Source organism: Hylobates moloch, unplaced genomic scaffold (genome assembly GCF_009828535.3).
Source record: "Hylobates moloch isolate HMO894 unplaced genomic scaffold, HMol_V3 SCAFFOLD_16, whole genome shotgun sequence".
Classification (NCBI taxonomy): domain Eukaryota; kingdom Metazoa; phylum Chordata; class Mammalia; order Primates; family Hylobatidae; genus Hylobates; species Hylobates moloch.
In genome coordinates, this window is record NW_026652291.1 from 30,478,909 (window position 1) to 30,505,386 (window position 26,478).

General features: G+C 51.7%; 1 protein-coding gene across 16 annotated transcripts; it reads left to right on the forward strand.

Annotated features, from left to right (window-relative positions):
- The first annotated feature begins 7,983 nt into the window (after nt 1-7,983).
- Nucleotides 7,984-26,375, forward strand: RPS6KL1 (ribosomal protein S6 kinase like 1). Of its 16 annotated transcripts, none has more exons than XM_032179364.2 (14): nt 7,984-8,070; nt 8,762-9,594; nt 9,694-9,978; nt 11,285-11,409; nt 12,647-12,739; nt 19,326-19,373; nt 19,773-19,905; nt 21,008-21,613; nt 21,968-22,057; nt 22,227-22,309; nt 23,629-23,724; nt 24,035-24,141; nt 25,446-25,556; nt 26,149-26,375. In XM_032179364.2, exons 3-14 carry the CDS (start codon nt 9,714-9,716, stop codon nt 26,276-26,278), a joined length of 1,887 nt encoding a protein of 628 aa, XP_032035255.1. In that variant the 5' UTR covers nt 7,984-8,070; nt 8,762-9,594; nt 9,694-9,713; the 3' UTR covers nt 26,279-26,375. The 16 variants fall into 16 exon arrangements, with proteins under 16 accessions (XP_032035255.1, XP_032035253.1, XP_032035254.1 ...); XM_032179362.2 differs by having other exon boundaries at nt 8,762-9,269; XM_032179363.2 differs by having other exon boundaries at nt 8,762-8,906.
- Nucleotides 26,376-26,478: the final 103 nt, after the last annotated feature.

The window sequence follows — 26,478 nt, forward strand, 5'->3', positions numbered from 1 at the left end:
CTTGACCTCAGGAGTTCGAGACCAGCCTGGCCAACATGGCGAAATCCTGTCTCTACTAAAAATACAAAAATTAGCCAGGCATGGTGTCGCGCACCTGTAATCCCAGCTACTGGGGAGGCTGAGGCAGGAGAATCACTTGAACCCAGGAAGCAGAGGTTCCAATGAGCCGAGATTGCACCACTGCACTCCAGCCTGGGTGACAGAGCGAGAGTCTGTCTCAAAAAAAAAAAAAAAAAGAAAAAGAAAAAGAAAACAAGGGCTCGCTACATTGCCCAAGCTGAATTCAAACTTCAGAGATCCTCCCACCTCAGCCTCCCGCCTCAGCCTCTCGCCTCAGCCTCCCACCTCAGCCTCCCACCTCAGCCTCCCACCTCAGCCTCCCACCTCAGCCTCTCACCTCAGCCTCTTGCCTCAGCCTCTCAAGTAGCTGGGACTACAGGTTTGAGCCACCACACCTAGCTATTCCATATATAATTTTTTAAAAGTAATTTTAACATTACAAATTATATGCCAATATACTTTATTGTTTAAAAGCATAGAACAACTACAGGTGTTATAAAGCTCTAATTGACCGCTGCCCACTCTCTTCCCCAAGAGGTCCCTTCCCCCACTCCCTGGAGAACGCCACTGTTAGGGGCTTAATGTAATCAGTATAGTGGTCCAAACTTGGGTTCTGGAGCCAAACTGCCAGGGTTGGATTCTTAGCACTCCCAATTCCTAGCTGTGTAAGACTTAAGCAAGTTACTTAACCTCCCAGTGCCTCAATTTTATCATCTATAAAGATTAATAATAGTAACTAATAGTGTGGTTTTAGGATTTCAGTAAAACTAGGCACCGTGGCTCATGTCTGTAATCCTAGCACTTTAGGAGGCTGAGGCAGGTGGATTGCTTGAGGACAGGAGCTCGGGACCAGCCTGGGCAACATGGCAAAACCCTGTCTCTACTAAAAATACAAAAATTAGCCAGGCATGGTGGCACATGCCTGTAATCCCAGCTACTCAGGAGGCTGAGGCAGGAGAATTGCTTAAACATGGGAGGCGGAGGTTACAATGAGCCGAGATCATGCCACCGCACTCCAGCCTGGGCAAAAGAGTGAGACTCTGTCTCAAACAAAACAAAACAAAACACACCCAGAATGTCTGAAGTCGCTGTTAAATTACTCCTCCCTTTTCCAGCTACATCTCTGTGTGAGGCCAGATTTTCTTCACCTACTTCAAGCAGAACAACTCATCACAGCAGATTGAACACAGAAGCAGATATGAGAGCACAGCGGTCTTCTATCCCTAAGGTCAGCATTAAAGAGGTTTTCAAAAAGGAAGATAATTCTACTCCTGTCACCGAATACTTTTAAAATATTTTCATAAAACATTTATGTTACCATATGTTGGATTTCTTGTTATTTTTAAATAATGAAATATCCTTAAATGTCTTTTATGATTTCTAATAAATATCAATAGAAATAACCCAGATAAACAAAAGCTCTGTGTTGATGAGACCAAAAAGTTAAAGAAGTTAAAGACTTCTTTCAAGTCTATGTTGTTTACCAAGAAGCAACCTAGAAATTATTTCAGTTACTTTAGCTACTGAAATGAGTATCCCTTAAGAGTGAAAAATGGCCGGGTGTGGTGGCTCACACCTGTAAATGCCAGCACTTTGGGAGGCCGAGGCAGGAGGATCACAGGGTCAGGAGTTCGAAACCAGCCTGACCAACATGGTGAAATCCCGTCTCTACTAAAAATACAAAAATTAGCAGGGTGTGGTGGTGTGCACCTGTAATCCCAGCTGCTCAGGAGGCTGAAGCAGGAGAATCACTTGAACCCGGGAGGCAGAGGTTGCAGTGAGCCACCCACACGCTCACACACGCTTCCTGCACCCACAGACATGGGGCACTTGCTCTTCCTGCTGCTTCCACGCCCTGCAGTTGTGCTGGGGCATGAGATGCAGCTTTATTTCCTGTCATCTCTGTGTTCGGTTTCCTGGGTTTTCAACACACATTGTATGTTTCACTGACACAGTTTGGATTTGTTACCATTGAGCATACAGGTTTCCTTTGGGTAGATATATTGTTTAATGAAAAAAAGCAAGGTTCAACACAGTGTATAATATGCCCAGGAGAAAAGGGAAGAATTGATTGACTGAGCCCCAGTAAATTGATAACTGCACCTGGTAGTGGGTCCTGGAGCCACAGAATAGGATACAGACTTCCCTGCACACCCTTTAGAGGGTGTGGATATTTTTTATTTACATTTATTCTCCTTGTTAGTTTTGTTATGAAATATTTCATATATATAAAATAATACAGGCCAGGCGCGGTGGCTCAGGTCTGTAATCCCAGCATTTTGGGAGGCCGAGGCAGATGGATCACCTGAGGTCAGGAGTTCAAGACCAGCCTGGCCAATATGGTGAAACCCTGTTTCTACTAAAAACAATACAAAAATTAGCTGGGCATGGTGGCGGGAGCCTGTAATCCCAGCTACTTGGGAGGCCGAGGCAGGAGAATCACTTGAACCCGGGAGGCAGAGATTGCAATGAGCCGAGATCACGCCATTGCACTCTAGCCTGGGTGACAAGAGCAAGACTCTGTCTCAAAAAAAAAAAAAAAAAAGATGTTTACATAGGCATAAAGATTAATAAAAGAATAAAACAATTTTTAAAATATAGATATAAATATAAATGGCATCATATTGTAGGTGGCACTTAGGAGTTGACTGTTTTTACTCAGGAATATGCTTTTGAGATCTGTACATGTTCATGCACATAGATTTGGTTCAGTTTCATTCTTTTAAAATGCTGAAAATAATAATATATGAATATCGCAGATGTTATTAATTCATTTCATATTAATATTACTTATGATATTGTATTTGGAATTTATTCCATTTCTTAATATTGCAAGCAATGTTGCCATAAATATCCATATATATTCTTACATATCTGGGCAAGCATTTTCCTAGATTAAATATCTAGAAGTAGAATTGATAGATTACGTGTGCAGGTTGAGCATCCCTAATCTGAAAATCTAAAACCCAAAATGCTCAAAAATCTGAAATATTTTGAGCACAGACATGACACCACCAGTGAAAAATTCGACACTTAACCTCATGTGATGGGTTGCAGTCAAAACACTCAAGGACCACCTGTAATCCCAGCGCTTTGGGAGTCCAAGGCAGGAGGATTGCTGGGCTCACCAATTGTTGCTGTTGAGTTTTCCAGGTGGATGATCGCATCACCAGAAACTATGGCAATTTGGCCTCTTCCTTTCCAATCCTTAAACCTCTTGCTTATCTTTAAATTTTTATTGCATTAGTTGTAACTTCCAGTACATTGTAGAAGAGTAGAAGCATTGGTTCATTTCTGACTACATTGGATGTAACATTCAGGATAGGTTGAGGTATATTACAGTAACAAATGATCCCAAAATCTAGTGGCTTAACACAATAGAAATTTATTTCTCACTCACATTTCATGTCCAACACAAGTCATAGGGCCAAGGAGGTGTCCCTTTATTGTTGTTTCTCAGGGATCCAGGCTAATTGAGGCTCTGCACCTCCATGGTCAGCTGCTTCCAGGATCACTAAGGCAGGAGGAAGGAACGAGATGAATTATGCACTGGCTTTGGAAGCTTCCACCCTAAAGCAACACGTATTCTGTTCACTAGCATTTCAAAGCATGTGCCATGGCCAAGCCTAACTTCTAAAGGGGTAGAGGAGTAGGATCCTTCCAGATACCAGAAAAACAGTCGGACTGTGGCAATGTTTCCAATGCTGCACCATTACAAATGGTGTTTGCTCTAAGTTTCTGGTAGATAACACCTTATCAAGTTAAGAAGTACGTTCATGAGTTTGTTTAGTTTGTTAAGCAAGTTAAGAGGTTGTCTTTATCGTGAATGCATGTTGACTTTTATCAAATGACTTTATGCCATCTGTTTGATGAGCAAATGCTGTTTTTTTCTCCCTTAGTTTGTTAAGGCATTTATACATGTTGTTTGTCCTCCCCGAACATTTCCTTCCACTGCCCTCTCTAACCACTTTTCCTGGTTAATTCCTTCTCATCCTTTAGTGTTCACTCATTCATTCAGCAAATATTTATTGAATAATACTATATGCCAGATGCTGTTCTAGGCACTTGGGATACAGTGATGAACAAAGCAGACAAAAAAACCTTTGCCCATGTGGATCTTACACTGGGGGTAGGAAATGAAATAAACATAAAAATAGGCCAGGTGTGGTGGATCATTCCTGTAATCCTAGCACTATGGGAGGCCAAAGCAGCAGGATTGCTTGAGCCCAGGATTTCAAGACCAGCCTGGGCAACATAGTGAGACCCCCATCTCTACAAAAAAAAAAAAAAAAAAAATTAGCTGACACGATGGCATATGCCCATACTCTCAGCTACTCAGGAGGCTGAGATGGAAGGAGTTGCTTGAGCCCAGGAGGTTGAGACTGCAGTGAGCTGTGATTGCACCACTGTACTCCAGCTGGGTAAAAGAATGAGACACCATGTCAAAGAAAAAACAAATAAGTTATATAGCATCAGTAGTAAGTTATGTAGCTAACAGTGTTAAGTACAATGGGAATGAGGGGGAATGAAGGTGTTGTGGGTGAGGTATGGTCAGAGTAGGTCTCACAAGAAAGTCACATCAGGGCAATGCCTCAGAACAGGGGCAGGGGCCGGGCGTGGTGGTTCACGCCTGTAATTCCAGCACTTTGGGATGCCTAGGCGGGTGGATCACTTGAGGTCAGGAGTTCAAGACCAGCCTGGCCAACATGGTGAAACCCCATCTCTACTAAAAGTACAAGACTTAGCCAGGAGTGATGGTGTGCGCCTGTAATCCCAGCTACTTGGGATGCTGAGGCAGGAGAATCGCTTGAACCCGGGAGGTGAAGGTTGCAGTGAGCCAATATTGCACCACTGCACTCCAGTCTGGGGGAAAGAGCGAGACTCGGCCTCAAAAAAGAACAAAACAAAAAAAGCCAGGGGCAGGGGAAACCAGACAAATACCTGGTGGCAGGCGATTTCAGCCAGAAAGCAGCTGCCGGGCAAAGCCCCTGGGGTGAGAGCTGCCTGGTGTGTCCCAGGAGTTGCAGTTGAGTGAGTGAGGTTGGTGAAAAATAATGGAGAGGGGCAAGGGGCTGTGCGAGAAAATGAAAAAAATCAGGATGGTTCCAAAATGTTTGGCCTGAGCAACAACAGGATGGGCGGATCATCAGGATGGGGTTGGGAAAGGCTTCAGGTGGAAAAGGTTTCCAGGCAGGATCAAGAGTTCAGGCATTGTTTTTTCTTTCTTTTTTATTGTAATAATTTTTTATTGAGATATAATTCACGTACCATAAAATTTACCATTTTATTTTTTTGTGTGTTTGTTTGTGTTTGAGACAGAGTTTCGCTCTTGTTGCCCAGGCTGGAGTGCAATGGCGCGATCTCAGCTCACTGCAACCTCTGCCTCCTGAGTTCAAGCAATTCTCCTGCCTCAGCCTCCTGAGTAGCTGGGATTATAGGCATGCACCACCACACCCAGCTAATTTTTTTGTATTTTTAATAGAGACGGGATTTCTCCATATTGGTCAGGCTGGTCTCCAGCTCCCGAGACTTCAGGTGATCCACCCGCCTCGGCCTCCCAAAATGCTGGGATTACAGGCGTGAGCCACCGCGCCCGGCCAAAATTTACCTTTTTAAAATATACAATTTAGTGGTCCTTAGTATTATTCACTAGGTTGTACAACTCTTACCACTGTCTAATTCTAGAACATTTGATGACCCCAAAAAGAAACCCCATACACACTGTCCCCTCCCTGACATGAACTTTCTGTCTCTGGAAACTTCATATAAATGGAAGTATACAATATGTGTCCTTTTGTGACTAGCTTCTTTCACTTAGTATACTGTTTTCAAGGTTATATTGAAACAGATATATTGTAGCATGTATCAGCACTCCGCTGTTTTTTATGGCTGAATAATATTCGATTATACAGATACGTCACATTTTATGCATGCATCAGGTGATGGACCTTGGGTGTTGCCACTTTTTGGCTATTATGAATAATGCTGCTATCAACATTCATGTGCAAGTTTTTATGTGAACATATGTGTTCAATACTCTTAAGTGTACACCTAGAAGTAGATTGCTGGGTTATATGGTAACTCTATGTTTAACTTTTTGAGGAACTGCCAAATTGTTTTCCAAAGCAGCTGTTCCATTTTACATTCTCATCAGCAATATGCAAATTTCTCCAGATCCTTGCCAACACTTGTTATTATTGTCTTTTTTGTTGTGGTCATCCCAGTGGGTGAGAAGTGGTGTCTCCTTGTGATTTTAATTTGTATTCCTCTAATGACTAATGATGTAGAGCATCTTCTCATGTGCTTATGGCATGCATTTGCATATCTTCTTTGGAGAAATGTCTATTCAAATTACTTGCCCATTTTTAAATGGGATGTCTTTTTATTGTTGAATTTAAGAGTCCTTTATATATTCTAGATACTAGACCCTTATCAGATATATGATTTCCAAGTATTTTCTCCCATTCTATAGGATGTGTTTTAAAAGTTTACTTTTGGGCCAGGCGTCATGGCTCACGTTTGTAATCTCAACACTTTGGGAGGCTAAGGTGGGTGGATCACCTGAGCTCCGGAGTTTGAGACCAGCCTGGGCAATATGGCGAAACACCATCTCTACTAAAACAAACAAACAAAAACAAAAAATGAAAATTAGCCATACTGCAAACCTAGGGTGGTAGGTAAAGGAAGAAGTGAGGCCTAGAGTGTATTTTGGTTTGTTTTCTTGTTTTGCTTTCAAGAGGGGAGAAACAAGCATTATGTTTGTATCAGATGGTAATTATCTAGTGGGAGAGATGGGAGAATCGCTGGAGTGGTGTCGCTGAGTAGGTGATGGCACAGGACTGATGCCTGCCTGGAAGGGTGGCCTTCAATGGGGCACAGACAGTCACCTGTGGAAAAAGGTTGGAAGCAGAGTGTGGGCACAGCCCCGCCCGTGGGCCAAGAGCAAGCCTGTGGGAGTCTGTGCGCCACTGCTGTCAAGGGAAGGATGAAGCAACAGTGCTGGCTGAGAGTGAGGATAGGGGGACGGGTGGGAGTCAGAGGGAGAAAGTATGAAAGGGTGTCTAGGGTAGAGCAAGTGCAGCGGGGGGACAGTGTGAAGCCAGTCAGCACTGAACCTGCAGGTGAGATCTGTGTCACAGGGTTGCCTGTGATCTGTTGCCCCATCACCCAGGCTGGAGTGCAGTGACACCATCTCGGCTCGCTGCAGCCTCAACCTCCCGAGCTCACTCCATCCTCCAACCTCAGCCTCCTGAGTAACTGGGACCAGAGGCACATGCCACCATGCCCGGCTAAATTTTGTAATTTTTATAGAGATTGGGTCTACCTATGTTGCCCAGGCTGGTCTTGAACTCCTAGGTTCAAATGATCCTCCCGCCTCAGCCTTCCATAGTGCAGAGATTACAGGCATGAGCCACCGCACCCGGCCTATGTCTTGGATTTTAAGCTCGGTTCCGACATCAAAAGCCTTTATTGCTGGGTTCTTTACTCTCGGTAGCCCTCACTAGACTGTAAGCGCCATGCGGATGTAAACAGCGCTGTCTAGTTCACGGCTGTATCTCAACATCCAGCTCCTCATGCATGGGAGACTCTCAATACATAGCATTGAATCATTGAATAAATGAATGAAGAAATGAATGAGAAAAGTCCTAGAAGTGGCACGGTCTAGACTTCTGAAGCAGCCCCTTCCGCATCCCTGGATGATTCTAGACCTGCTCTCCGCACCCACCCCACACCCCATCCCACCATCCCCTCTCTAAGCCGCCCCCCGCCCCTCACAGCCCCGCCGTGCAGACCTTGCGGCTTTAAGGCCGGCAGGAGCCGAGCCGGGCGGTGATTGGTGGTTTATTCTAAGGCTCAAGTATGAGCTCATCCGCAGCCAATGGCCGTGCTGCACCGGCTGGCCCCGCACGCTGGATGCCGGAAAGCAGCTGCCCGCGGCGCGCTCTGGCGTGAAGGGCCGGTACGTGAGGGGGAGGCCTGGCCCGCGGACCCGGCTACCAGCTCGGGCAGGTACGGTGTTTTGTCCGGTCTCTTCTCCACCCTCCCAGGCGAGGGGCCCCCTCGGCCGTCCCTCCACCCTGGGACCGTGCACCTTGCGGCTGGGGCCCCGCGGGCTGCATGCGCCGCTTTCTGTGTCCAGGCGGGGCCGGCGGCTCTGCCCGACAGGACCCTGCCCGGCGGGGTGGCCCCTGAAGCCAGTCCCACCCAGGCACCCCCCAGAGCAAGGCCTCAGAGCCTCAAGTTCCCCTGGGCTTGGCCGAGCAGGGATGATGCGGCCTCCCTCCGCCTCCTGGCCGCATCCTGGCCCGGATTCAGCTCCCCGCCGGCTGAGGCTGTGGGTCTCCCTCCCCGCCCCACCGCCCATCCTGCTCTCTCCATTCTCTCTCCAAATAACCTGGGGTTGGAAGTTCCGGGCCCTGGCCATTCCCAATGGGACCTGGGAGAGCAAAGGCGGGGCAGCTCTGCGGGCCTCTCTGTGAGCCCCTTCCCTTCCCGCAGCCACGGCTCTCATCCCTTTGGCCGCCTGGGTCACACATTGCTCAGGAAGAAGCTGCTGTCAGGTCCTTGGAGGCCGCATGACCTTCTCAAAAGTAAAGCCAGGAGGACAGCAACCCTCCCTGGGGCTAGGTCACCCTGCCCTCTTCTACCCACATCCAACGTGGCACCGAGTCTGCCACTCAGTCATTCCGTCTGCCAACAGGTCTTACAGCCCAGCTTTGTGCTCAGCTCTCTGCTGGCTCCAGGAGGGGTCCTCACTCGCTGACCACACTGACCTCAGGACCAAGGGAACAAAACACAGCAGGGGCAATCCATCCGGTCCACGGAGAAGTGCTAAACCCCAAAGGGTAAATGAGATTCCCACAGGAGGAGCAGGGAGGGGACAACGGGCAGGGTGGAGGGAACAGCATGAGGAACAGCATTTGAGCCCAGCGTGTGTGGCCTCCATGTGCTGAATGCGTACTGGATACCAAGCTTGCTCCATGGAGGCCCTGTGAAGGTGGCTGTGGATCACAGATATCCTCAGCTGTCTCCAGAGCTCAACACAGTACCAGATGCTCCAGAAATGTTTGCTGAACTGAACTTGATTGGAAAGGAAAACAGAGCCCTAGGCCTGCGCGGTGGCTCACGCCTGTAATCCCAGCACTGTGGGAAGCCAAGGCGGGCGGATCACTTGAGGTCAGGAGTTCAAGACCAGCCTGGCCAACATGGTAAAACCCTGTCTCTACTAAAAATACAAAAAGTAGCCAAGTGTGGTAGGCGAGTGCCTGTAATCCCAGCTACTTGGGATGCTGAGGCAGGAGAATTGCTTGAACCCGGGAAGTGGAGGTTGCAGTGAGCCCAGATCGCACCACTGCAATCCAGCCTGAGTGACAGAGCAAGACTCTGACTCAAAAAAAAAAAAAAAAAAAAAAAAAAAAGAAGAAAACAGAATCCTGAGCTGGTTATGATTCTGTCATTACTACCACTTAGGAAGGACCTGGATCCATGAAAAGACCTTACCCACTTTAGCTCTGACCCCTTCAGTCTTTGGAGGTGAATATTAGTCTCCCTGACATTCAGTGGAGGAAACTGGGGTGTGGATAGGGGTGTTGCTCCCAGCTAGGTCCTCCCTAATGCATTTGCCCATTCCAGGTCCCAGCTGCAGGGCAGCCATGAGCCTGGTGGCCTGTGAGTGCCTGCCCAGCCCCGGCCTGGAGCCTGAGCCTTGCTCACGAGCACGGTCCCAGGCTCACGTGTACCTGGAGCAGATTCGCAACAGGGTGGCTCTGGGAGTGCCTGACATGACAAAAGGTGACTATCTGGTGGATGCGGCCACGCAGATCCGGCTGGCCCTGGAGCGTGATGTTAGTGAGGACTATGAGGCGGCCTTCAACCACTATCAGAATGGCGTGGACGTGCTGCTCCGCGGCATACACGGTGAGGACCGGGGCTGGGCAGGGCTGGGGTGGGTGGGGAAGGGCCAGTGCAGGGCTCCTCCTGTCACCCATCTGTCTTGTCCCCTGTCCATTTGTACTGAGTGAGCAGGGCACTATGCTGGCCTGCAGGGCCTCCATAAAGGACAATGATAGCTGGCACTTATTAAGCAGTTTCTACATGCCAGGCACTATTCTAAGGGCTTCATGTAGATTCATTCATTTAAGCGTCACAGTAATAGAAATTACTATATATGTTGTTGTATGTCGTTCCAAGTACACAGGAACCATTTTTTAAATTCTCATGTTCCAGATGAGGAAGCTGAGGCATGGGGCAGTTCAATAGCTTGCTCAAGGCTCCACAGCTATCAAATGGCAGAGCTGGGGTTTGACTTCACAGGCTGTGTACTTGGCCCACTACACCTGACTGTCCCTGGAGCTGGGCTGGGCTCCTGCCCTCTGGGAGTTTGCATTCTAGTGGGGGGAGACTGATGAGTTGATTTGACCATTATAGTCTCAGGTAGGAAGAGGATTAGGGGGAAGTGAAGAGAGGGAAGAGGGAAACTGAGGTCAGGCTGGGCTGGCCTAGAGCATTTTCTAGATGTTAGATCTCTAATCGGAGCACTGGAGAATGGTAGGTGCGTTATCCAGCTGAAGGACTGGCTAGAGTTCCAGAGAGAGAACAGTCAAGGCCTAGAGGTGAGAGGGGAGGTCCCTCCAGGGCAGTGTGAGGAACTTCCATGTCAGGGGAGAGGCTGGTGCTGAGGCCAGTTTGAGACGCCTGTGGGCTCTGGTGGCCAGGCTTGAGGTGGGCACTGGGCCCTTCCTGCCCTCTGGCTGAAGAGACCCCTCAAGCCTGGGCTTCCAGTCTGTCCAGCAAATTCCTTTATCCCCCGATCCTGGTCCCCACCTTAGCCTTCTTCACACTGGGCATCAGAGATGGAAGAAGCAATGCTCTCTGGAATCTTCTATCCCTTCCTCTGAAAAAATGGATAGGGAAATCCCCACCCTGTCCCTTCCCAGGGTGTGACAGCCGCCAGCAAGGCAGTGGGTGCTAATGGTGAAGTGCTGTCTGCTGAGGAGTGACCCTAGTTCCTAACCTCCTCCTGCCAACTGCCTTCCTCCTCCTTCCTGGCTGGTCCCTCACCCCAGAGGAGGGGCTCACGAAGCAATCTGGGGGCAGAATCTGCTGAACCAGCCTCAGAAACAGGAGCTCTCTCCTTGGGAGGGCAGAGGGCAGGCAATGGGAGCTGGAACTCCAGCCCTCTGAGGCCGTGGCTGGGGACCCTGGTGACTCTTGTCCCCCACAGTTGACCCCAACAAGGAGCAACGTGAGGCTGTGAAGCTGAAAATTACCAAATACCTGCGGCGGGCAGAGGAGATCTTCAACTGCCACCTGCAGCAGCCGCTGAGCAGTGGAGCCAGCCCCAGCACGGTGAGGAGACCCCCCACCCAAAGGCCTGAGCAGGAGGAGGGTTCTGAGGGGAGACTGCGGAGGCCCCGACACCCACAGGCCCGCCCTGGGCTGCAGGGTAGAGGCCGGCAGTGGAAGTCATTAGTCGGGCTGGAGTGTGCCAGGGCGGCCCATCTTCTTTTCCTCCTGGCTTCCTCTCTCTCCCACGCCTCATGGTTCATTCATTTTCAAACAACTCACTGAGTCATCTCCAGTCATCTGCCTCCCTCACAGAGCACTTGCCATGTGTGCACATATGCATCTACCAGCCTTGCACACCGTTCAGTTTACACGCTTATGTGTGTCCACACTCAGAGCCTCCTGATTCTCTGTTGTGAACCGGCATGCAATTTGGAGCAGACCCCGACACCCATGTGTGCACACACACACATATCTGTGTGCATGTATGTGCACACACACTCTCCCCACATGGCTTTCTCTAAACCAGTAAGTGTTCAGTGAGGGTGGAAAATGCATGCGCACTTCTTACCCCACGAATGCGCGCACTCACACAGCCCTCCTTGGCTCACTGCATCCTGTACGGCTGCCTTTCCCCAAAGTAGGTGCTTGGTCTTCAAGGCATGTTCCCTGAGACTCACAGGTTCCCAGGTTACTTCCCTATCCCCACCTTGGGAGCATCTGCATCTTTTGAGATGGAGTCTCACTTTGTCACCCAGGCTGGAGTGCAGTGGCGTGATCTTGGCTCACTGCAACCTCCACCTCCCGGGTTCAAGCGCTTCTCCTGCCTCAGCCTCCCAAGTAGCTGGAATTACAGGCAGGTGCCACCATGCCCGGCTAATTTTTGTATTTTAGTAGAGATAGGGTTTCACCATGTTGGCCAGGCTGATCTCAAACTCCTGACCTCAAGTGATCTGCCCACCTCGGCCTCCCAAAGTGTTGGGATTACAGGCGTGAGCCATTGCGCCTGGCCTAGATGGGGCTTTTGAGAGGGGGCTTCTGAAGCCCAGAGAACTTCATGGGCCTTTGATGGGCTCATCAGAGAGGTCGGCCTGACTACCCTGGACCAGTATAGGTGCCTGTCAGTCAAGGCCAGCTTTTCCACCCAGCCTGCCGCTGTGGGGTGCGGCCTGCCTATACCCTTGCCCTCCCAACTGCTCTCCTTGCATCCAGAAGCCCCTGCCTGATGCCTGGTGAGAAGGCCATGGCCAAGGAGGGCTCGGCCCTGAGGCTGTGTGTGGCCTGTCTCCCTCCTCTGCAGGGTTTCAGCAGCCTGAGGCTCCGGCCCATTCGCACGCTGAACTCTGCCGTGGAGCAGCTGAGGGGCTGCAGGGTGGTCGGGGTCATCGAGAAGGTGAGTGAGTGGACACTCACCTTGCAGGAGGGAGACAGGGTATGCAATTTGGGGTGGTGGTGGGGAGAGAGACGTGATGTGCTGAAAGCAGGTCCACTGCTGTAGCAGTGGCCGCCACTCCTCCAGAGGAGGTGGGCAGGGGTCAGTGGGGAGTGCGAGTGCCGTTGTGTCCAGCAGTTCCCACCTGTCCCCCATCCCTAACATGCATGACTCTGGTCCTGGGTCCTGGAGAGGAAAATACAGGGAATGAGAAGAGGCTGGTTGGCCAGGCACAGTGGCTCACACCTGGAATCCCAGCACTTTGGGCCAAGCACCAGGCCAAGGCAAGAGGACTGCTTGAGAGCAGGAGTTACAGGCCAGCTAGGGCAACATAGCAAGACCCCATCTCAAATAAAATAAAATATAAAAAGAAGAAGCAGACAGGCCCTTTCCACAGCCCTGCAGCTCAGATCCAGAAAACCTGCTCCTCGGGCGAGTTGGGACAGAAACTGCAGGAGGAGCGAGGAGCTATGCCCAGGGCACCCTGCCAGCCCTTGAGGCCCTGCTCACTCCCACTTCCCGCTTCCCACAGCACCCCCACCACACTCACCCTGAACCCCAGGGCTGCAGCCAAGACGCTCTACTGAGCACAGCTGGGGACTTCCTGCGGCTGGGATGTGCTCAATTCCAGAAACCTGTCCAGAGAGGGCCCGCACTGGCTCGTCCTTGCCCAGGGCCTTGGCAAGTCTACCCTTTTTTTCCTCTCCTGAACTAACTGTAACTTTACCCTGTCTCAATGCCATCTCGCATGCTTTGCCTTATTCAGGGCAGACAAGAAGATAGGAGGCGACGTCCCAACCGTCACTTGGGGCACTCGTTGTTAGAGTGCTTCTGATTAGAAGGACAGAGAATGAGGTCAAATGAGAGTCCAGCCAGTATGAGGTTCCCCTCTTCCCCCGAACCCTGGAATAGTCACCCAAGAAGTTCTTTACCAAGCTGGCTAAATGGAGAGCTTCCTAAAAATACAGATGCCCAAGAATCTGTTATTTAACATACTCTCTGGGTGATTTTGGTAGATCTGGGGGCCCACAGAGAAAAGGAGACAGTACTGTGCTTCCCACAGGCAAGAGGATGACATGCTGCCTGCGGGAAGGCCCCGCGCTGGGCACCACCCCAGGTGGCCACGGGCAAGCCCCCTGCTCTCTGAGCTGTGGTTTCTTCCTCTGGAAAGTGAGATGAGAATTCTCCCCCTATGGGGTGATCTGGGAGGTAAAATAAAACAATTTTGGGGAAAGACCTGGCACATGCTATGACACTGAGTACATGCTTGATGGCTCTAAATACAAGTGACAGGAGTGAGCTGGGAGGCACGCAGGCTCCTGCTCCCGGGCCTTACTCCAGCTGCTTCTCCTAGGTCCCTGGGGCAGGCCCCAGACTGTCAGCGCAGGCCCTGCCAGCTTCCATCTGCCACGGTCCCCTCCCCACTGCTCAAGTGTCAGTGGCCACGACCCAACCTTGGCTGAGCACAGCCACTCCCAGGGACCGGCCGGGAGGTGACTGACACTGTGCCTCCCAGTAAGATCCCGCTGAACCGTAAGTGTTATGGCGAGAGGGGTTCTGAGCTGAGTATGATAGGAAAACAGTGAGTTAAAGTTATATTGCTTTGTTTTTTAATGATAGGAGTTCTTAGAGTTTTTAGATGCAGATGTACACTGTAGACACAGAATTCCCCAAACTTGTTTAGCCTCAGGAAAGTGGTTTAGGAATCCAGTGTTTCGAGGCCCTTGCAGATGGAAAGCACAAATTAAGGCCAAGCCCAACCATTTTTTTTTTTTCTTGACATAGGGTCTCGCTCTGTAGCTCAGGCTGGAGTGCAGTGGCGTGATCTCATCTCACTGCAGCCTCGACCTACCAGGCTCAAGCAATCCTCTAACCTCAGCCTCCTGAGTAGCTGGGACCACAGTCTCAAGCCCTACTAATTTCTTCTATTTTTTGTAGAGTGATCTCGCTGTGTTGCCAAGGCTGGTCTCAAACTCCTTGCCTCAGGTGATCCTCCACCTCCGTTTAGGCCTCCCAAAGCACTTGGGATTACAGGCCTGAGCCACTGGCCCGCCCCATTCTATTTCAGGACTACCCTTCTTTTTTTTCTTTTTTATCCTGTTTTGGGTACTTAAGGACTTTACCTCCCTCCTGAGATCCTACTTCCTTTCCCTGTGTCATGCCCAAGCCAGGAGCATCACTTTCCCCAAGTTAGGAAAGGTGTTACTGCCCCTGAGCCTTGGTCCCTGCAGCCAGACTTGGATATACTGTCACCCTTGTTCCATTCCACAGCTCTGCCCAGACAGATCCGGGCAAGTGGGCAGTGCCAGCCAGCAGCAACCCTCAGGCCCAGGGAGGAAGCAAAGGGCTTGCTTAGGATGATGCTTGAGTGACCCTTAATGTGTGCGGCTGTTAGGATAACTAAGGGCTGAAGAGATGGTGGCAGGGAGCAGTGAGGTGGGTGGGTCGGGACTTGGTAAGCAGTCGGAATACCTGAGGGCCTGGCCTCAGAGCCTGGGGGCCAGGGAGACATCACTGGGTATTTGCTGAGCCTTGTGCAGGAGCCAGGCTCTGAGACAGGGTGGAGGAAGAAAAAGAAGGTCATCCAAGTCACTTCTTCTTTTATTTGGCTTAAACACAGGGGTGGTTTTTTTTTGTTTTTTTTGTTTGTTTTTTATTTTTAGTTGTTACCAACATTTAAAAATGTGCAGATTCTTATAAAAGTCCAGATTTCCTGCTTCTCTTGAAAAAATCAGATCTGGAAACACTGGGCTCGCATTCCCCTGTGGCAGCAGGGAGTGGAGGAAGAGATGCCTGCTTTAGACGGGGCACCAGCCCTCCCTTCTGCGCCTCCACCCTGCCTATTTGCTCACATGCCTGGCCCCTGTGGGCCTTTGAGTTTAAGAACTTGTTTGAAACCTTTAGGCTTGTTTGTTCCATGGGAGATTCCTCCTGGGATTTTGATGCTTTGTGCATCTTTAAAGAAAAGGTTTACCGTGTTTCACCAAAGCTTTAATTGTCCCTCTGTCCCAAGAATTCAGTGGGTCTCTTTATTTAAAACAATTGCTCTTTTTTAAAAGGTGAGAGAAAGCACTAGAACTGCCTTCCATCTTCCCAAATGGAAGGCTCACCCGACAGTTGTATGGAACCTTCTCATTTACAGAGCTGTGGCATTAAATCCTCACAGTCACCATGGGGGAACGAAGCCTTATATGGTGCTGTTCAACACAGTAGTCACTAGGCACATAAGCCTCTGTGCATTCATATTCATTAAAGTGAAGTCATCTGTGTCTCAGTTGCACCAGTCACATTTTAAGTGCTCAATGGCCCCATGTGGACAGTGCAGACATATAATCCTGCCATCATGATAAGAAGTTCAACTGGACAGTGCTGCATTTTAATACTTGTCCTACAGAGAATTAAACTGAGGTTCAAAGAAGTCAATGGGGCTGGGTGCAGTGGCTCACACCCGTAATCCCAACACTTTGGGGAGCCAAGGTGGGTGGATCACCTGAGGTCAGGAGTTTGAGACCAGCCTGACCAACATGGTGAAACCCCATCTCTACTGAAAATACAAAATTAGCTGGGTGTGGTGGCGCATGCCTGGAATCCCAACTACTTGGGAGGCTGAGGCAGGAGAATCGCTTGAACCTGGGAGGCAGAGTTTGCAATGAGCTGAGATCACACCATTGCACTCCAGCCTGGGCAACAACAGTGAAACTCCGTCTCAACAAAAATAAATAATAAACAAAGAAGTCAAGGCACTAGACAGTCCTCTGCCCCCCAAACCACTGAATAAAAGGAGTTTCTTGTTTGGTTGGATGAATGGGAAAATGCCTCCTGCTTTGCTGCCCTTTTGAAATATAATGAAAGACAAAGGAGAAGAAAAAGAAAATCCCCTGAATCCTACCGAACTCCAAGATAATCACTGTTAATGTTTTAGTCTAATTATTTCTGAATACTGAGGTTGGTTTTAATATGTTTTTAACAGAAATCTTTCAGGGTATGGATCAAGGTTTATTTCTGGCTTCCTCAGCCTTCCCTCCTTCGCTGGTTTTTCAGGACTCTGTCAGTTAGAGGCCCTTGCCCAGGACAAGGTGGCGGGGAATCCCACTTGGCAAGGGACAGTGGGGAATTATCTGGGGTGTCAGGATTTGTGGGAAACTCTGTTCTCCTAAATGACTCCAGAGTTTTCTTCTTTGCTTTTTCAAACATTGCACAAGTTTGGTCAGGGAGCCAAGCTCAGGCTGGACTCGGTCTCTGGCTGTTGGAGGAGAGACCTCTGGTGGTCAGAGAGGACACCTCGCTCCTGCTGAGAAAAGGGTCCTGGGCGCTCATCTAGTCCACTGCCTTCCTTTCACTGATGATGGAGAAACAGGCTCAGGAGGGAAGGCCCTTACCAAGGTCACCTGGTTGTGCCCCCAGTTCCAGTAAAGTCTGCAGGGCTCCGGGATCAGCCTGTCTGGGTTCAAGTCCTGACTTGACCACTTTTTAGCAGTGGGACAGTAGGCAACATAACCTGAGGCTCAGGCCTGAATTTGGGCAGGATTGTGGGGATAAAATTAAACAACCTATGTAAAGTGCACAGAGTAACCACTTTATAGCCAGGGTGGGCTTCCCCTCGGATGACACTGGTAATAATCACAACAGGTTATCAAGGGTGTGTTCTGCGGCAGGCGCAGGCTGCTGCTCTGCCTGAATTGCCTGCTTTAACAGAATCCTCTTCAGGACCCCCTGAAGGAAGTACTGCTATGACCCCGTTTTGTAGTTAAAAAGAGCAAGGTTCAGAGAGGCCATGTGACTTAGCAAATGTGATCACTGACATTCTCACAGCCTTTCCACTCACCAAGGGCTTTCTTGTTTTTTTGTTGTTTTGTTTTGTTTTGTTTTGTTTTTGAGATGGAGTCTCTCTCTGTTGCCCAGACTAGAGTGCAGTGGCTTGATCTAGGCTCACTGCAACTCCGCCTCCTGAGTTCAAGTGATTCTCCTACTTCAGCTTCCCAGGTAGCTAGGATTACAGGTGGGCACCACTATGCCCAGCTAATTTTTGTATTTTTAGTAGAGACGAGGTTTCACCATGTTGGCCAGGCTGGTCTTGAAATCCTGACCTCAGGTGATCCACCTGCCTTGGCCTCCCAAATTGCAGGGATTACAGGCATGAGCCACCACACCTGGCCCTCACCAAGGGCTTTCTGTATGGCTTCAACAATCCAGAGATATAGGGAAGGTAGGCATTTGGAATTCCTGGTTGGTAGATGAGAAAATCAATTCAACTTGCCCAAGATCGAAGCCCAGTGCCCCTTCCCCTACCCTGATCCCAAGCTGTGGCCTTCCTCACTGCCCAGCAGCCTGGCTTCAGGGCCCAGTTCCCACCCCCGACCATGGCTGGCCACAGCCTCCCTGGGGAATGTCCACAGGGCAGGCCAACAGCCAAGGAGTCACAACCCCAGGGTGCTGGCCTTGCCTCCACACGCCCTCACCTGGGCTGAATCCTCTGCCTTCCCGCCCTCGACGTACCCGTATGCCTGCTCCTACTGCCGGGGCCCGCCCCTGCCCACCATGCAGATGAGTCAGGGGCCCAACTCCAAACATGGCCCTGACCTTGCGATTGACAGCATCTGCCTCTAATGGAAACCAACACAAGAAGGAGAGGCTGCTGTCCAAAGACAGCCTCTCGAGTGGACTTTACTTATTTATTTAAAATTTTTATTTGCAGTCAGGAGTACATGTGCAGGTTTTTCACACAGATAAACTTGTATCATGGGGGTTTGTATAAATGAAGGGGGTGGAGTGGAATGGGAAAAAGGCCTGAACGCAGTGTGCCAAGCCTGCACAACATGGCTGCGCTGGGGAGACCTGGAGTCACCTCGGAGCTGTGGCTTCCTCAATTGTAAAACAGATCAGAGGAAGTGACTGGCTCTGAGGTCCCTTCCAGCCATGACACCTCAGACCCTGCAGGATGGTGGGGCTTTGGCCAAGGCCTTGGGTGAAGGGTTGATCTCTGGGGGTCCAGGTGGAACAGGGCTTCTCAGTTGATCTCTGGGGTCCAGGTGGAACAGGGCTTCTCAGCCCTCCCGTCAGGTGGCGTGAGGCCTGGCCTAGCATGGGCAGGGAGAGGGCAGGGCATTCTGCTCGCATGCCCACCATGCACACAGCCAAGGCCCGGGCTGCTCACAGTGCGTGTGTCCAGCACCTACTACATCCCTGCACTGTGCAGGGCTCCGGGAATACAGAGCTCACAGTCCAGTGGGAGACAGATTAGACAGTGTGAAGAGGGTCTCCTAAGGGTGAACTAAGAGAGCACTGGAGACAGATTAGGGACCCCAGCCCCTGTAATCTTGGGAAGGCTTCCTGGAGGAGGCAGCATCTGAGACCACAGGTCTGGCAGGGCTGGGTGAGCAGGATAGGATCGATGTCCACTTCAGAAGTGCCATCAAAGCCCGCCCTCCCTGCCCTGCCACTGGAGTGAGCCAGCCTCAGTGGAGGAACCTGGGAGGGGGTCAGGCTGGGGTCACGGAGCCCCAGGAGCTAGTACATGCCTTAACCAGTGCCTCCTGGACTTTGGCAGGTGCAGCTGGTCCAGGACCCGGCAACCGGAGGGACCTTCGTGGTGAAGGCAGGTGCCACCCTGCCCCTGCCACTCTGCATTCCCCTTGGATCTTTCTCAGGGCTCTTGGAAACTCCTACCCAGAACCTGCATTTGAAGCCTGCACTTCCTCCCCCAAAAGCTGCTTGTTCTGCCTGAACATGCCCTGCTTTCCAGATGGACACACATGCACGTGCACACACACACACACACACACAAACATACATGCACACACACTGCCCCCTCTTTGGCTAGAGGGTGGAGGACCCAGATTCTACAAGGGCAAGGGGGGTAAGGACAGTTCAGGAAATGAGGGAGGCAGTTGCTGCACCCTCATTCGGGTGCCCCTGAAGCCAGGGCTAGGAGGTCCCCTAACAGCAGCAGTCTCTGGCCTGTCCCCGGCTGATCTGCCTGCCCTGCCCCTCCCAGAGCCTACCCAGGTGCCACATGGTGAGCAGGGAGCGGCTGACCATCATCCCACATGGAGTCCCCTACATGACGAAGCTGCTCAGGTACTTCGTGAGCGAGGACTCCATCTTCCTGCACCTAGAGCATGTGCAAGGTGAGCAGGCCTGGGGCCCCCTGTCAGCTCCCCAGGCCTTTGGGGTATGTCGTCAACCCTTAAAATGTGGAGCCCTGGCAGGGCATGGTGGTTCACGCCTGTAATCCCAGCACTTTGGGAGGCCGAGGCAGGCAGATCAACTGAGGTCAGGAGTTCGAGACCAGCCTGGCCAACATGGTGAAACCCTGTCTTTACTAAAAATACAAAAACTAGCCAGGTGTGCTTGCACGTGCCTGTAATCCCAGCTACTTGGGAGGTGGAGGCAGGAGAATGGCCTGAACCCTGGAGGTGGAGGTTGCAGTGAGCCGAGATCACGCCACTGCACTCTAGCCTGGGCAACAGAGCAAGACTCCGCCTCAAAAAAAAAAAAAAAAAAAAAGCTGACTCCTGGGGAGGGGTGGAGCTTGCACCAGATGTACAGCACAGACCAGGGGACCCGGCCTTTCTGGAGGCCAGTCAGGCTATTGTGGGCCCCTGTGTGGTACCAAGGGGGCAGGGGACATCCTGGGGAGGATGTCCACATCGTGGGTGGGCGTGAGAATCACAGCTGTCTCCTCTGTCGCTGTTTCCTCTAGCGTTGGCTCTTTTCATTTTTCCGGGCTGTGCCGATCCCTTGGGAGTGGCCAGACAGGGTGGTGGTGACTGACGTTATGAGGACAGGAACTGGGCCACGTAGCAGATACTGATGATTATATTGATGACTTTTTAAAGTAAGGTGCACATCTGGGGTCATGACACACAGTCATCAGAAGTGTGTGCCTGACTTTCTTTAAATTTCTTTATATCAGTCTCCCTAAAAACAGTGTTCACACTAGTGAACCCACCACCCAAACCACGGACACTGATAGTGCTGGACATCTATTGGTGGCGTGCCAGTTTGTAAGGCTGGGCCCACTTTAGGTGGGTCAAGAGGAGGGCAGAGGGCATTCTAAGCTGAGGGGTGGGAAGGAGCAGAGGTGAGAGGGGCTGAACTAGGCCAGGACACCCAGAGGCGGAAAGTCTGTGCCCAAGACAGAGGGGAGGCAGGAGTGGGAGCGGGTCCTGGCATCCATACTCATTTTCTCCCTGTCCCCACGCTCACCGCTCCCTCTGCATGGCCCAGGAGGCACTCTCTGGTCCCACCTGCTCTCCCAGGCGCACCCCCGACATTCTGGGCTCAGCTCTGGCTCTACCCAGGAGAGGATGAAGGCTCAGCTCAACCCCCACCTCAACCTCCTGACCCCAGCGAGGCTCCCCTCAGGCCATACCCCTGGCCAGGACAGAATCGCCCTGGAGCCTCCTAGGACTTCTCCGAGCCTTCCCCTAGCTGGGGAGGCCCCATCCACCAGACCCCAGAGGGAGGCTGAAGGTGAACCCACAGCCAGGACCAGCACCTCTGGCTCCTCGGACCTTCCAAAGGCCCCAGGTGGCCACCTGCACCTTCAAGCTAGGCGGGCTGGCCAGAACTCAGATGCTGGGCCCCCTCGGGGGCTCACTTGGGTTCCTGAGGGGGCCGGCCCGGTGCTAGGGGGCTGTGGCCGAGGCATGGATCAGAGCTGCCTGTCAGCAGATGAGGCCGGCCGGGGCTGTGGCAGGGCCACCTGGAGTGTGAGAGAGGAGCAGGTGAAGCAGTGGGCGGCAGAGATGCTGGTAGCGCTGGAGGCGCTGCACGAGCAGGGGGTGCTGTGCCGGGACCTCCACCCCGGGAACCTGCTCCTGGACCAGGCAGGTAGGTGCCTTCCCCGCCCCCCAGGGGGGCGGCCCCCAAAGCCTCCAGGCAGAGGACGAGAGATCCCCAAAGTCGAGCGGACCTCTAAGGTTGTCTGCTCCTCCCTGGCCCCAACGAGCCTTTCAGTGGGCCTAGGCTGGAGTCTGTTGGCCGAGGCTCCTGGGAGTACCCTGTGGGCTCTGTGGGCCTCAGAGTGCTGTGCCCCTGTGGAGGGTGCTGTGCCTCTGCCAAGGTTCTGTCCAGCAAGGCCATTGGCTCCCACCGCATGACTGTTGGGGGAAGCCCTGCAACCCCCTCCCCTGTATCAGCTGTCCTCAATCTTTGTCCCCTCCTTTTTCCTCCCACACACTGGAGGTCACATCCGGCTCACATACTTTGGCCAGTGGTCAGAAGTGGAGCCCCAGTGCTGCGGGGAGGCCGTGGACAATCTCTACAGCGCCCCAGGCAAGAAGGGGGAGGCCGGGCTGGGGGCCCTAGCACCTGGGTGCCTTTGTGTGGGTTGCACCTAGAGTCTGAGGATGACAGAGGGGGTGGGTGGTGTCTGGGTAGGCTGAGGAGAATGGAAGAGGCCCTTTTAGGTGAGGCTGGGACACCTGTGTTCTTGTTCCCACAGAGGTGGGTGGGATTTCCGAGCTGACGGAAGCCTGTGACTGGTGGAGCTTTGGGTCTCTACTGTATGAACTGCTGACGGGAATGGTGAGTGGCTGGGCTGGGTGTAGTGCCCTGGTGGGTGCCACTGAGTGTGGGATGGGACAGGCTTAGTCCATCCAGCCGGTCTGGGCAGAGACTGCCTGGCTGTCCTACCAGCACAACTGCCCCCGAAGCCAGGGACACACTTAGCACTCCCAACACATTAGTTGGCTATAGCTAAGGAGACTGTCAACTTCTATGAATGAGAGTAGAGTGGGATGGTCAGGGAAGGTTTCTGCCAGAGAGCCTGGGCCCAGGTGGTGTCAGATTTGGAGGAAGCGCAGAATGTGACACAGCCCTTCTTCCCTGGAAGGCTGTTCAATCATCCTGAGCCCACTGTTCACTCCTCCCACCCATGACCTCGTGGGCTGTCACCCCCAGACCTTAGCTGGAGGATGGGAGAGAGGGGCTCTTTCACCCAGGCAAGCAGCTGCCCTGTCCAGCCTGGCTCAACCAAGAGCTCAAAAGATGCCCCTGCAAACACTCCGGGAACCTGTGTTTGCAGGTTGCAATCAGAGCAGGCACTCTTGGGAACAGTTGATGGCTCTGCCTTCTGTCCTCCCCACTCATGAGCTGAGCACCGCAACTGAGGCCAGTTATGTAGGCAGCAAGGGGGAGGCCAAACTGCATTTGAACAGGAAATAGCCGGAATGGATGCAGCGTGAACTGAAGTCCAGAGCTGACCAGTCCATCCAGGCTCCCTCCTGCTTTCGTCCCATGGCACAGGGCCCTGAGAGTCCTGGCTGCAGTTTCCCCCAGAGTGGCTCTCTTTCCTATCTCCTCCCACCTCTCCAGCCCAGAGCTCTTGGCCTTCTTCCTGGGGGTTCCTGGAAACTCATACTTCCCTCCAGACAGACCCTCTGCTCCCCAAAGCTGTGCCTTCCTGGGGTGTGGAAAGGTCCTATTTTCTTTTATTGCCACGCCCCTGCCTTGGCCCCGATGGTAGCATGCCATGGCCTGCTGCCAAATGAATAGCCCATGTGGATTTTTAAAATAAGGAGACAAGTTCCATCACTGTTCCCAAGAGTGCCTGCCCTGATTGCAAGCCAGGATAGTTGCTTCTAGCAAGCTTGGAGCCAAGAGACCTAGGTTCAAACCCTGAACTCAGCACAAGTCCCTTTACCTCTCTGGGCCTGTTTCTTGCCTTTCGTGGATAACGTAAAGGCACTGCTTAGCCATCAGGCACTGTGTCTGGCTGTAGCAACTATCATCATTGTCATCATCCTCATGGGATGTGACATGGGGAAAAAAAAATCCTGGCTGCCACTGGCGTGTAGACAGTCCTGGGGTTGCCTCCTCAGAGGCCCTTCCCTGTGTCCTCCCAGGCACTGTCCCAGAGCCACCCTTCAGGAATCCAGGCCCACACCCAGCTCCAGCTGCCCGAGTGGCTCAGTCGCCCAGCGGCCTCTCTGCTAACTGAGGTGAGGTGTAGCCCAGCCAGAGGAAGCAGCTGCCTAGCCTGAGGAAGGTGCTGGGAGGGGCACAGAACTGTGTCTGAACCATGTGTGCTTTGTGCCCAGTGTCTGATGTGGGTGCAGAGCGCAGTAGGGTCAACACATTTCTATATGTTGGTGGCCAACCACCACCAATGTCCCCAGGGTAAAATGGGGGTTCCATGGGCCAGGCTGCCAGGGAGCAGGCCCCCTAGGGGCCATAGTGGTTGGAGTCCCTGGAGGTCACCCCATGCCTCGGCAGCCGGAGTGGCCCAGCTGACTGGGCCTCTCTCTGCAGCTGCTGCAGTTCGAGCCTACCCGGCGCCTGGGCATGGGAGAAGGTGGTGTCAGCAAACTCAAGTCCCATCCCTTTTTCAGTACCATCCAGTGGAGCAAACTGGTGGGGTAAGAGGGCAGAGCGGGTGACGGAAGCAGCTGGCCTGGTCTGGATCGCCTCTCTTCCTTGCCTGACACCCAACCCAGGGCTGGCCCTCTATCAGCGGGCTTTGGGCGAGGAATGGAGGGCACTGTCTGTCCTGCTGGGCTCCCACTGGGGCCTCAGAATTATGGCCACCACCCAGGAAGGGCCAGCTCCTAGAAAAGCTGGAGGTGGGGGCAGTCAAGGCTTGCCCTGCTAAGCAGCTTGAACCTTCCACCCATCAGTCAACAGACCCGTTGAGCATGCGGACTCACCATGTTAAAGGTTGCCTTCTGTGGCACTGGCGCTGAGCTGTTGACCACCTGCTGCACCCTACTGTGAGGTTCTGTGACTCACTCACTGCCATGTTGTGCCCCACTCAGGACATCTCTGGAGACTCATCTCAGGACACTGGTCTACTGGCTCAGTGGACCCAAACCACTGTCCTGGCTAGTCCTCTTAGTCACACAGCAAGTAGGCCTCTTCCACCAGAAGCCGTTCCTGCAGCTGGGGAGGCCCAGAAGCAGGAATGCCATCTGTTGTGTGGGGAAGGATGAGGCAGGGGACAGGATGACCCCCCTGCATTCCTGACTATGCCCCTTATCTTGTGATTTCAGACTTGGGAGAGCAAAAGGGAGGGGAAGAAAATAAGAGGAATGGGGGGAGGAAGGAATGCACGGCTCTGCCCCTTAGAGCAAGTCTGAAGCCAGAATCAAGAGTCCTCCTCCCCAGTGGGCCCATCTGTGTGGGGGAAGGGGAACAGCCTGCCCCAGGGGTGCAAGAGGACAGCAATTCAGCCTCCAGGCCAAAGCAGCTGAAACAAGGTGTGTCCATCAGGACTCCCTCTCAGGCCTTGGCTGTTTACCATGTCACTGCCTACTGTGACTTCATGCCCTTTTGGGATAAGAAACCACAAAACGCATGGAACAACTATCCATGGCTCTTAGCCAGAAATATCTTGCTTCTGGTCTCTGAAAAACCACTGCTTCACTGCTTCCAACCACTGCTTCACGAAGCACAAGTCACTTCTGGAACTTCTGTGCTTCATCCACCCAAAGCTACACATCTGACACTTTGTTGGGCCCTGAGTTTAGAATACTGTGGGTCCCAGCTCTTACGGTCAACCTCCTTTTGATAAAATGGGGCAAGTAATGCCTATTTTGCAGGTTTACCAGATAAATTAAAACTTCTAACACCAAGTCCTGTTCTTCCTTTCATTCAACCTAATTTGTTTTTCTATCTACTAGAGCTCTAGTTCTACTCTCTGGTACCCACTTCCCTCCTGTGACAGACCTTCACAGAGGGATGGTCTCACTGCAAGAGAGCTCAGCAGACAGGGACTCTGGAAAGACAAGGCTGTGTTTAAGCCTGGAATCCATCACACCTGCCACCTGCAGTCTAGGTTAGCTACCCACCCTGTACACTCACCCTCACTGACCATTGCTCCTAGGTCATCAACCCTCACCTGTTCATGTGTATTGACCTTGAGCATCTTGGTCCACAAGGCAATCAAATCCAAATGAAATGAGATGCCCCCGCTCCTCCCAAATCCATCACTGAAATAACGTAAGCCCTCACAAAAAATGCAAGTCTACTGGTGTTTTGAAAGGGCTTCACAAAGATGGTGACCCCAAATTCTCTAGAGTATAGCTTGACAGTTTCAAGGAAGCTGGGGCACTAAGAGACTATGATGCTTTATGGAAACTAAAAAAAAAAAAAAAATCCTAAGCCCCCCCAACCATCTGTATGGACCCCTTGTCTCAGTCAAGGGTATTCCAAAGTTAACCTGAAAAGCTAGTTCGGGCCATGGTGGGAAGAGGGAGCCAGCCATGCCTCATTATACTCCCCTCCCTTTTGGAATTACTGTTAAAACAGGCTCCTTAAGTCTGATGAGAAGCATTTACATTTTCTCTGAAGCCTGCTGGCTGGAGGCTTCATCTGCAGCCTCCACAACCCCTTATTGTAACCCAGACATTCCTTTCTATTGATTCCAGGTCTTTAGATAATAACTCTTTCAACCAATTGCCAATCAGAAAATCTTTGATTCTGCAGATGACAACACACCCAGGCCTTGAGCTGTCCTGCCTCTCCAGACCAAACCACTGTACATCTTACATGTACTGACTGGTGTCTCATGTCTCCCTAAAATGTATTAAGTGTATAAAACTAAGCTGTAGCCAGACCACCCTGGACACATGTTCTCAGGATCTCCTGAAAGTTGTGTCACAGGCCATCAGTCACATTTGGCTCAGAATAAATCTCTTCAAATATTTTACAGAGGTTGACTCTTTGGCAACACTTTCCTGGCTGGCAGTCAGGGTTCT

What these genes read in the sequence shown, in the direction of transcription:
- RPS6KL1 (XM_032179364.2), top strand. Translation starts at nt 9,714, where the DNA reads ATGAGCCTGGTGGCCTGTGAGTGCCTGCCCAGCCCCGGCCTGGAGCCT. An exon ending in CAATCTCTACAGCGCCCCAG is followed by an intron (nt 22,058 to 22,226) that starts GCAAGAAGGGGG and finishes TTGTTCCCACAG; the next exon opens with AGGTGGGTGGGATTTCCGAG. An exon ending in CGGCCTCTCTGCTAACTGAG is followed by an intron (nt 23,725 to 24,034) that starts GTGAGGTGTAGC and finishes CTCTCTCTGCAG; the next exon opens with CTGCTGCAGTTCGAGCCTAC.